The sequence below is a fragment of the Podarcis melisellensis genome, assembly GCF_964234715.1.
Source record: "Podarcis melisellensis genome assembly, chromosome: 14".
NCBI lineage: Eukaryota > Metazoa > Chordata > Lepidosauria > Squamata > Lacertidae > Podarcis > Podarcis melisellensis.
In genome coordinates, this window is record NC_138546.1 from 127,498 (window position 1) to 138,899 (window position 11,402).

The window sequence follows — 11,402 nt, forward strand, 5'->3', positions numbered from 1 at the left end:
ACGTCGGTGCGCCTCGCCGGGCGAGGCGATGCTTGGCGCATGCGCTCTCCCGGCGCTCGCCAGGCCCCGCCCCTCGGCCGGACCGGTCGGTAGGAGCGCCTGCGCCGCCGAGGTAGGCCGCGAGGGCGCCCCTGAGCATGTGCAGAGCGCCGCCCGGAGCGGGGCAGGGGCGCTGGAAGGACCCCCGGGCGTGGAGGCGGAGGGAGGGAGGGCGCCGACGGGGCTGCCGAGGGGCTCCGGGCCCGGCTCCTCTGGGCGCCCCTTTCGCCTCCGGACTACAACTCCCAGCAGCCCCGGCAGGGCGGCCCCGCAGGGGGATCATGGGAGTCGTAGTCCGGAGGCCTGCAGGGCCCGGGGGGCGGGGGCGGAAGAATTCCCCACCCGGACGCCCCCCGGGGCCTCCGTCGGCGGCAGAGGAGGAGGAGAAGGGCGCTGCTGGGGGCGGCGGGGCGAGACTCTGAGCCGCCTCGGCCGGCAGAGAGCATGTTCTCAGTTTTACGAATGTTGCCGTGATGACTATCATTAACTATTTCAGCCCATATGACGACTATAATTATTAATTATATTAAATATAAATACATAATTTGTAGGCACAGCTCATCCTCTACTTACTGGGGAAATGCCGAAGTTGCCCTTTGGGTGCCTCAGGGTCCATTTCTATGGCAGCCCGTGTGGTTGTTCAGGTGTATGCATATAGCTCAATTTCAGCTCATGAGGCTTTTGCTGCAGTCTGCTCTGGTTGTGTATTTTATCTTTATGAATGCTGTTTTTATTTGTGTTGTGCAAGCTGGTCTTTGACCGTAATAAATTATCTATCTAATATAAATATGTTATTATTATTATTATTATTAATTATATTAATCATAATTATTAATTATATTAATTATAATTAATTAATTAAAAACAACTGTGCACAAATGAATCCTGTGCAAACCCCACAAACTGTAGCAATGAAAGCACCGCTCTGAATGCTGTTTGCTGGGCAAGGTTCCCCACAGGCGTTGGGTTGGCCACTGTGGGTCTGGGTCAGGTCGGCATTTGTTTGGCCTGATCCAGGCTCCCTTCTGTGTGGCAGGATCCGAGCTCCTTCCCCCAAGAGCCAGCTAGGATGGAGAGCAAAGACCTGGACGCCGAGATCCACCCGCTGAAGAACGAGGAGGGCAAAGGTCCTGAGGGCCTGGCCAACTGCACCCAGAAGGAAGCAGCCCCCAAGAAGCTCAAGCGGCTCTCGCGATGGCGCACGGCGGCCTTCTTCCTCTCCCTCTTCCTGTGCCTCACGGTGGTGTTTGCCTTCTCCTTTATCATCCCGTGCCCCGTGAGGCCCATTTCCCAAAGGATGTGGAGCAGAACTTACGAGGACACAGGTGAGTGCGTGGGCGCAGGGGCCGCAGCCGCTCCTGGGGGCCCACGGGTGCTTGCGGCCCATTGCTGAAGCCCCCCATTCTGGCCTCTTTGCAGCAACCTACGCGTTCCTGGCCATGCAGGACGTCAACAAGGACCGGGTCCAGGACGTCCTCTTTGCCTTCAAGGCTGCCAGTGCCGGCAGCAACAGCACAAACAGCTCTTGCGCCAGCCAAGGTGAGGGTTCCTGGGGCTTGAGCGGCTCTGCAGAGGCTGCTCCTTGGGGGAGAGAGGGGAGGAGGCCGCCGGGGCTGAATGGGCTGCTCCTCTTCCTCCAGGCTTGGCCTCCCCCTGTGCCTTCCTGGCCGCTCATTCGGGCACCAACGGCAGCACGCTCTGGCAGAGGCCTGTCGCCCAAGAGCTCCTGCTGATGGACTGCTCCAGGGAGCAGGATCACACCCCAGCCTGCTTCATTGTAGGGGAGCCGGACATCCTGGCAGCCATCGACTTGGAGACAGGTAGGCAGGTGTCCAGCAGCCCCTTGCCCAGAGCGTCACGGCAAGAGGCATGCAGGAAACCTTCCTGGTGCGACGAGGGGGTTGGGGGGGGTTGTCTTGCCAAAGGCAAGGTGGTTCCTTTCAAATGAGATTCATGAGCAATACAAAATACGCAAGCGAGTGAGAAGATTAAAAAATATATATTCTAAAAACAGCAAGCAATACAGTGGTACCTCAGGTTAAATGCTTGATTTGTTCCAGAGGTCCGTTCTTAACCTGAAACTGTTCTTAACCTGAAGCACCACTTTAGCTAATGGGGCCTCCTGCTGCTGCCACACCGCCAGAGCACGATTTCTGTTCTCATCCTGAAGCAAAGTTCTTAACCTGAAGCACTATTTCTGGGTTAGTGGAGCCTGTAACCTGAAGCGTATGTAACCCAAGGTACCGCTGTATATACATACCAAGCATACACTTCAATCTGCCACTTGGAAACCCCCAAGAAGCGGCGAAGCGACTCCCCCAGGTAGCCTCAGTTTGCAGGGGCCTGCGGCTGATCAGTCCGTGCACAAGCTTCAGAGAAACTCTGGCCAAACTGTCCCATTTTATAGATAGCCACCCCCTCCCAATGCCTCACTTTCTCAAAACAACGTCCAGCATCAAAGAAGATACCCAGCATTATTCTGGGATGCAAGGGAACAGGGGCAGTTGGCAGGCCCCCAGCTGGCTCCAGCCCACCGGCCGGCAGCCGAGCGAACTCTGGTCCCCGGATCAGCATGTAACTGCAACCCGAGCTTCAGAAACGGCACGCAAGCCAGCAGAGATAAGAACTCTTGGCAACGGAAGGGCAGAGAGAGGCTGTGTAAAGCATATTTACAGGCATTTTATTCAGCATCAGGACAGAGGAAAAACATGTCTGCTCCCCTTTGTGTCTGCTCCCCTTTGTGCATAAGCAAAAGCTATACACAAAACGGAAGTTCCCAGCAGGCTGTGCTGGAATGTAAACAGGCACGTGACACACAGCAGTCATGCCTGTTCCTCTTAAGGTGGAATGGAATATCGTAACACATCCTCCACAGCTGATTAAGGGAGCTGCATGTGGGGCTTCTCCCAATGTTCCCAGGACATTAAAGACTGTTCTCACACCATCAAAAAACTGAACAAGAGCAAGGGAGGGAGAAGGAACAGAGGAGGCAGGAAGGGCTCTGTGTCGCTAGCTCCTCAATACCTTTTGTCTTCCGGGTGCATTTCTCCATTCTCATGAAGGAGTGGAACAGGTCTCAGTGTTTCGATTTCTGGGAATGGAGTTGAGAGATGACCTAACCTGGGGAGAAAACCCCAAAGACCTGATGAAGAGAGCACAGCAGAGGTTATATTTTCTGAGAATCCTCCAGAAAAACAATCTCTCCAAGGACCTGTTGATGGCATTCTACCATTGCACTGTGGAGAGTGTACTAACTTATGGTCTGTGTGTGTGGTTTGGGGGGGTGCACAGTCAGGGAAAAAACAATGCTGTCCAGGGTTGTAAAGACTGCGGAGAGAATAACTGGGTGCACTCTTCCCACCTTGGATCAAATCTATGCTGCCAGGTGCCGTAAGAAAGCTGCAGAGATAGCGCAGGATAGTGCGCACCCCAGAAATGATCTCTTTCAGCTTCTGCCTTTTGGAAGAAGGTACAGGGTTATAAAAACCAGGACTAGCCTCCTGAGAAACAGTTTCTACCCAAATGCAATTCTGGTTTTAAATGCAGTATAAAGAATCTCTATAGTATATTGTATTTTAAATTGGGTTTCAGAGTTTTTAGGGGGGTTGAATGTCTTATGTAGATTTTTCAATTTCATTGTTCTGCGTGGGACAATGACAATAAAGGTATTGTATCGAGTGAAGAGCACCCATCCCACTGACGGGGCACCTCTGCATCCTGCAAGTGGGCTGGCGCTACGTTAACTGGACGCGGCTTTGCTCTGGGCAGCAACAGTGAGATTCCGTTCTGCTCAGACGGACAAGAGAGCTGCCTGCTGGATCAGCCCCAGGAGGAATCAGCGACTAAGTGGCCTCTTGAGTCTAATTCCGTGAGCTCCGCTCTGCGATTGGGTGCCAGAGGCTGCTCCGCTGCCATCCACCTTTATGCCAAAGCCAGGAGAGCATTGGAGCTCCTGTCTTCTCCTTGCTGGCCCAAATAGGACTAATTTAGCCAGCTAGCCCTGGTGAACATCTAATGTTTATTGGATGGATTTTCCCCTTAAACTGATTTTTGAATTTCTGAATTTATTGTTTTATACTGTCTTTTATGCTGTTTTTTGTTGCATCAATTAAGTGTTTTAAATTTGTTGTTGGCTGCCCTGAGCCCAGTTTTTTGAACCGGGAAGGGCGGGGCATAAAAAAAAATTATTATTATTATTATCATTTCTATTTTAGCCCATATTCTGTGTTCCAAAACAGAAAGTGGGCAAGAGGGAAGGAGAGGCAGAGTTGTGGCCAGGAGTGTGTGTTGGCTTCCATGACCAAGGCCCCCAAAATGCTGGGACCTGCGGTCCTTTGTCTCCTTCCTCCCCTTACCCCATGAGGCCCTTGCTTCCTGCTTATTCCTCAGGCCAGACTCTCTGGAATGAGGCTGCCAACCTCGGGCCTAATTCAACAGTGCTGAGTCCATTGCTGAAGATCCCAGATGTCAACGGAGACAGCACTTCTGACCTTTTGGTCTTTGCTGAGACGGGAGAGGAGGTGAGCTTAAATAACGATAGATAACTATAGCGAGGAAACTTGGCATTTCTTCAGCATTGCCATGCAAGCCTCTTTAAGACTGAGCAGGCAGTGGCGGCAGGATAACTCAGCTTCCTCCCCGGGCGCAAGAATCCCATGGCCTTCGCTTGTTCTGCAGATTCAAGCCCACTTCTATTCAGGGAAACATGGCACCCAGATTGGATCCGTTGGGACCTTGCATCTCCCAGGAAGAGTCGGCCACCTCATGCAGGTCACTCCGAAGGGCTCCCCCTATGTGCTGCTGTACACAGGTGAGTCCTTCCCCCTCTGGAGACAGGCCCCGTCTTGGCCCAGGGGTCCCTGCCGAGGGCGGGGTCCTCTCTGGAGAAGAGACGCGCTTTAGAGTCTGGCGAAGACACTGCTGCTTGGCTCACCGACTCCCTTCCTCCCTCAGCAAAGGCCCTTTACGCCTACTCTCTGAAAGCGCTGTGCCAGATGGCGTTCAGCTCTCCTGCCCACAGCACCTCTGGTCTGACGGAAGATCCACTCTGGGAGACGGCGATCAACAGCGCCACGCGCCAGGTCACCTTGCTCAGGTAGCGCTTGTAGGGCTTCCAGCGGGGGCGGGAGGCGGGGTTGGCCCTTGGGGGGCTTGGGGAAGAATGCGTAGCGTTCAGAGCAAGCCGGGTGGGAACTTGGGAAGAAGGGCCACGTCTGAGAGCAGCAAGTGGGCTTGAGAGAGAGAGGTAGTGTTGCTGTGAGCCAAAAAGTCGCCAGTTCAGTTGGTGATCTTGTATTAGGAAGCCCCAGTGCTTTTTTTCTTAGAAAATGTTTAGGGGTACTCTCATTTTGACTCAAGTTCAAACCAAGAAAAATAAACACGGTTAATGGACAAAAGTACAAAGAACATGCATTCCAGCGGGAAAGGAAGCCGCCATCAGAGGTGGTAACAACAAAATGGACCAATCACTGTGCTAGATTCCAACTCCTACTTCACACATTAAACACCCGCTTCCGTCTGAGACTCAGGAAACACTCTGACAGAAAATGAGGCTGCCATCGGAGGGAGCAGCAGAACTGACGATGCACCAGGCTAGAGAAGAAACTAATTTTTTAAAATAAAAATTAGTTTCTTCCCCCGTTAGATTCACAAAATATTTAGGGGTATGTGCACCCCCAGAAAAATAGCACTGGGAAGCCTCCACCTGTACTACAACAACATGGTTGTTGTAAGTTCTACAGAGAAGAAGGTGCTTCTTTCCCTTTGTCAGAAGAGCCGTCTTCTGGGGTCAGGAGGGCAATGTGGTCTCCCCCCGCCAGCCTCCTCTTGCCCTCATTGGTGTCAGCTGGCACAATTGCCCCCTGCAGGCCCAGCTGAGCAATGACCAACGCTTTCGGTCCCTCCCTGTTTAGCACTGGAGAAATCCGCTACCTGACAAAGATGCCTGTGTCTTCGAGCGCCGATTTTCTGGTTTCAAGATCGAACATGCTTGAGCTGGTGGACGGGCAGCGCTTGGGCTCGATGTGGGTCACAGAGACACCCCACATCATAAGGTAAGGGGTGCCCGCTTCTGCCAACAACCATGACCTGCAGGGTCCGACTCTGGCTTGTGCCTCATCCTAAGACGTGCAGGGAGAATGCCCTGAGCTGTGACTTTTCCCTTCTCAAGGAGGGCCGGCCAGTGGTTTTGCCATGCGTGAGGCTCTGAGCAATTAATTACAGGTGGGCTTTGCAGCCCAGAGGAATTTGCCAACGGTGCTCCTGAGTGCAGGCAGAATGCCCAAGGGAAGGGAAGGGAAGGGCAGGGCAGGGCTTGTGCAACTGGGAAGGGAGTGGGGCTTCCCCACAGCTTTCTGGAGATAAATCCCTTTCTCCGCTTCCCTCTTTAACCAACAATCTCATCCCCCTTTTCTGGAAAGATAGGGTGGAGGAGGGATAGGTCCGGTGTGCCAGTCAGGGCTGCTGGGAACGGCTTGTTCAGCCCCTTCTCATCTCCCTCTTGCAGCGAGCCTGTGCTTGGAGCCTACAGGCCGGACGAGGTCGACGTTATCGTTATGAGCAGAGACTCTTCCAGGAAGAAGGTTTGTTGAAAGGCCCACAGCCACACGGAGTCCCTTGCAGCAAAGGCAGTGTTTTATGATTCATCTGAGGATCACAGGGTGGTTTACAGGGGGAAAAAGAGCAGCCCTGATCAGGGAAGTCTTTAATGTCTGGCATTTTATTATTTTTTATATTTTGCTGGAAGCTGCCCAGAGTGGCTGGGGAAACCAGCCAGGTGGGCAGGGCATAAACAAGAAAATCATCATAAAAATGCACAGCACAATATCAAGTGAGAACAATGCCTTTGACCCCCTGGGACCCTGCCGCATTAAAAAGGCCATAGAGGAATGTTTTTGCCTGGTGTCAAAAGACACGTGAAGCAGGCGCCAGGCAAGCCTTTCTGGGGAGAACATCCCACAAACCTGAGACACCGCGAAAAAGGACTGTCCTTGTGTTGCCACCCTCCAGAGCTCTTGTGAAGTAGGGGTGTGGGGCACAGAAAGAAGGGACGCGGGTGACAGTCGCAGGGTCTCAGTCAGTTCATATGGGGAGAGGCAGTCCTTGGGGTATTGAAGGCTTTTAAACCAGTACTTCGAATTGGGCCCCAAAACTGATTGGCAGCCAGTGCAGTTGGGCCAGAGTTGGCAATACGTGCTCAGACCGCCTTGCCCTGCTGAGCATCGTGGCCACTGAATTCTGCAGCAGCTGAAGTTTCCAAAGCATCTTCAGAGGCAGTCGCAGGTGTGCCGCATTGCAGTAACCTAACCTGGAGGTTGCAGGAGGACAGATGACAGAGGTTAGGCTGTCCCAGTGCAGGTGGGGGCACGGCTGGGCCACCAGCCAAGGCTGAAGGAGGCCCCAAGCTACAGCAGTGCACCCAGGAGGACCCCAAGTTGTGTACCTGCTCCTTCAGAGAGAGTGTCACCCCCTCAAAAGCGCCACCTCCCACCCTCAGGACTTTGGTGGCTGGAAACCCAGCCAGGTGGGCGGGGTATAAATAATAAATTATTATATATTATTATTATTAAAGATGAGCAAATCTGGTGAAGGAGGGTCCGCTTAATCAGATCCGAAGTTATGCATTTTATAGGTGTGATGGTCAGGCTTGGTCCTGGCCTGCCGTGGAGCAGCTTCTGGGTGCTGAGCACCTTTGCCTTGCCCAGCACCCCGTGGCAGAAGCACCCGGAGCCGGGGCTGCAGAGAAGAGCGCTAAGGACCCGAGAAGGCAGCACCCTCTAAGGCAGGCCTCTTCTCCGCAGGTCCTGGTCATGGAAGGCACCTCCGGAGACATCGAGTGGGAGGCTGGCCTGCAGCTGCTCTCGGGTGCCGACAGCCCCCGGCCGGCCACCCTGTCCACCTTCGACCGCAGATCGGTCTTCCTCTTCTGGGGCCTGTACCAGAGGGACGCAAACGGAACGGTAAGCGGAGGGTGGCATGCTGTAGCAGGAAGGGAATGCAAAGGCCCCCACCCCCAAACCCCCAAATGCAAAGAAACTGTTCCTTCTGCCAGCTGGCTTTGGACGGGGGGGGGGGTAGCTGAATGGAATTTGCCTTTAGGAATCTCTAGCTCAGTTGGTAGAGCATGAGACTCTTAACCCCATGGTCGTCGGTTTGAGCCCCACGTTGGGCAAAAGAGTGGCCTTTGCATGCGGTTGGACTAACAAGCTTTGTGCTCCCTCCCAACTCCACTGCAATTCCATGAAAGGCCTCTGAACCCCAAAAGGAGAACACCAGCCTTCCCACATGTCTGGCTTTGTGTGCCCGGGGCGACAGTCACACTGGCACAGAGTTGCCCCGGTACCCCTGCCCCTCTCCTCTGCCACCGCATAACAGAATCGCCTTCCCTAATTGCCACAACCTTGCCAGCGCACATTTCATGCAGGGAATGCGCTCCCTCCGTGTGTTATGGGGGGGTCTTGCTGGCGGGGCCTGCTCTGCGCAGTTTGCCCTTGCCTGCAGCTCTCTTCTCTCTTGGTGCCAGGGGTCCTGGGACGGTGCCCAGCAGCAACTGTACATGTTCCACCCCGCCTTGCCCAATGTCCTCCTGGAGACGAGCAACGTCACGGAGCACATCGTGGCCTTTGAGGGTAAGTCGGTGTCACGGTCCGGTTCACGGGCGATCGAAGTCCTGGCAGGGGACGTCAGGACCGGGGGTAAGATGGCAGGGTGGGAGCAGGAACGGGGGTCCAGGAGTCAGGAAGTCAAGGGTCCAAGGATCAAGAAGCCAAAAGCAGCAAAGCAGGAAACGTGTTGCTGTGGCAAAGAGCCAAAGGGAAAATGCTGACCTTATAACCCTTCCCAGCTCTTGCCACCAGGTACTGTGAGTTACCAATCTGTCTCACCTGCCTTGCCTCTCCAGAACAAACTTAGGACGGCCCCAGTCCTGCAAAGTCCTGTTGGTCACAAGGCCTGGCTCCTGACAGTCAGGGGCCTCGCCATGCTGGGGGGGCGGCTGCGAGGAGGAGGAGGCTGCCGCTGCTGCTTCTGCCTACCCCCCAATCCTTCACCCTCTTTCACTTCCAGGGGTGCTCTTTGAGCGGAGCCGCCACGCCTGCTATGTGCTCCTGACGGGGCCCCAGGTAGGGCAGGCCCCCGGGCAAGTGACGCTGTCGAAGTGGAAGCTGAAGGAGGCCATCGCCGGCAGCCACGTGATCTGGCTCAACCAGGTGGCGCAGAACAGCGAGCAGAGCGTCCGGGAGCGCTTCCTCAGGATGAGGTACCGCAGCCCCCAGTGAGCGCCGGCAAGGCTGGGGTGCAGGGAGAGGACCACCCCGGAGGACCCGAGGCCGGCAGAGGCTTTCCGCAGTGCCAGAAGGCAGAGAAGAGCCACCGCGAGGCTGACAATGGGCAGGGCTGGCATGGCGGGAGGGGGCAGAGGCGGCCTTCCCAGCGCTGCTCCTCGCCCGCACCCAGGGCCCTTTCCCTGGGGGATTCCTGCCGCAAAGGCTCCCTCTCTCTGTCTTTGTGGAGGCCTGGATTGGGGGGCAAGCAAGCATGTGGCCCCTTGACTGGCACTGGAAGGCTCCCCCACCAATGGACTCTCCTGGGGGGAGGAGAGGGCTCAGCACCCCCCACCTCACTGGGGTTGATGTCTGCAGCCCCCACTCCCTTGGCTGCCCAGCTCCTCCTTCCTCCCTCTAGCTGCTGCCTCCACTGGCTGGGAGCCAGCAGGGAACCAGGGAGTTGTTTGGGGGTGGGGGCCTTGAGAGCTCAGTGGGACCCTGGCCTGCAGCGCTCAGGGGCAGCAGCCTGGGGGGGCGGGGGGGCTCTCCCTTGCTCCCCCTTCCCCAGCCTTGCCACCCTGCTGGCCTTGGCTTCAGGCCCCACTTGGCGCAGGGAGGAGGAAGGGGGTTGGCTGCTTTGCAAGGGGAAGGGCCTGAAACCCGCCCCCCCACAGCATCCTTTGCCCAGGCGACCCACCCCCCACCGCCAGAACTGAAGCCAACGGGGCTGCTTTTCCGCCTTCGGGGATTTCTCAAAGGTTTTTCCTTTGGGCTTTGGTGGTGGAGGTTTCGCACACAGGGCCACCTCTTGCGCCTGAGGAGGCGGGGACTTGGCCAGCTCGCTGCTGCTGCTACTGCTACTATTGTGGTTTCAATAAATCCTGGTTCCTTGTCCACAACCTCCGTTTTCGTTCTATCTTGGGGCTCCTGCAATCGGTCACCAGAATGAGCTGGGCCCCCAGACCTGTGGCATTCACTTGGGGGGGGGAGGAGGCGCAATGGGCAGAGGCCCCTCCTCTCGACACCCTCTCCCCCTGCCCATGCTCTCTCGGGGATGAAGAGCCCGTGGCTCGCTTGCACCCCAGGCCCAAATTCAAATCCTCCAGACTGGCAAGGAGAATCCGGTGACCTGGTTATATGCCACTCCTGTTTGGGGGGTGGGGGTTTCAAAGAGAGACCTCTGTGTGGCAGGGCAGCCCCCTCCTTCACTCCAATAAGCCCTTAGGTACCTGGAAGCATCTCTTGACGCAAGAGGGGAGTGCTGCCAGTCTTGCTAAGTCCTGGGTCGGCTGTGCCCTTGCCCCCTCCTGGGCTCAGGCAAGCAAGAGGACCTCTGTGCTTTGGCAGAGTTTTCCCTGTGCAGGTTTTCAGTGAGGCCGTTGGTCCCTACGGCTGCTGCTGCCTACGCTGCCAGGCAGGAGTCGTCCAAGGAGCCAGAGCTTGGCTGGGAGAGGCTGTCAGGAAAGGGCTTCTGCATGCCAAGCAGCCGCTCTGCTCCTGCACTTTCTTCCACGCTGCATCCCCTGGGAGCAGGAGCTGGAGGAGGAGTCCCTCCGTCAAGGCTACTGCAATTAATCCAGAATGCAGCATCCAGACTGGGGACTGGGAGCGGCTGCCAGGACCACATAACACCGATCCTGAGAGATCTGCATTGCCTCCCAGTACATTTCTGAGCACAATTCAAAGTGTTGGTGCTGACCTTGAAAGCCCTAAACAGCCTCGGTCCAGGATACCTGAAGGAGCGTCTCCACCCCCATCATTCAGCCCAGACACTGAGGTCCAGCGAGGGTCTTCTGGCAGTTCCCTCATTGCGAGAAGCAAAGCTATAGGGAACCAGGCAGAGAGCCTTCTCGGTGGTGGCACCTGCCCTGTGGAACGCCCTCCTTTCAGATGTGAAGGAAATAAGCAGCTCTCTTATCTTTAAAAGACATCTGAAGGCAGCCTTGTTGAGGGAAGTTTTTAAGATTTAGTGCTGTATTGTTTTTAACACTCGATGGGGAGCTGCCCCAGAGTGGCTGGGGAAACTCAGCCAGATGGGTGGGGTATAAATAAATTATTATTATTATTATTATTATTATTATTATTATTATTAGCACAACG

General features: G+C 55.4%; 1 protein-coding gene across 1 annotated transcript; it reads left to right on the top strand.

The window, feature by feature from the left end:
* Nucleotides 1-13: 13 nt before the first annotated feature.
* Nucleotides 14-10,201, top strand: FAM234A (family with sequence similarity 234 member A). The gene is made up of 12 exons (XM_081889201.1): nucleotides 14-112; nucleotides 1,076-1,364; nucleotides 1,459-1,578; nucleotides 1,680-1,859; nucleotides 4,429-4,559; nucleotides 4,717-4,849; nucleotides 4,993-5,134; nucleotides 5,952-6,092; nucleotides 6,545-6,620; nucleotides 7,839-7,997; nucleotides 8,561-8,666; nucleotides 9,103-10,201. The coding sequence occupies exons 1-12, from the start codon at nucleotides 29-31 to the stop codon at nucleotides 9,312-9,314; spliced, it is 1,773 nt and encodes a 590-aa protein (XP_081745327.1). The 5' UTR covers nucleotides 14-28; the 3' UTR covers nucleotides 9,315-10,201.
* Nucleotides 10,202-11,402: the final 1,201 nt, after the last annotated feature.

Excerpts from the sequence above, each read along its gene's own strand:
- FAM234A (XM_081889201.1), top strand. The coding sequence starts at position 29 with ATGCTTGGCGCATGCGCTCTCCCGGCGCTCGCCAGGCCCCGCCCCTCG. Across the intron at positions 113-1,075 it reads GGAGCGCCTGCGCCGCCGAG|GATCCGAGCTCCTTCCCCCA; the intron begins GTAGGCCGCGAG and ends TCTGTGTGGCAG. Across the intron at positions 1,365-1,458 it reads CAGAACTTACGAGGACACAG|CAACCTACGCGTTCCTGGCC; the intron begins GTGAGTGCGTGG and ends GCCTCTTTGCAG.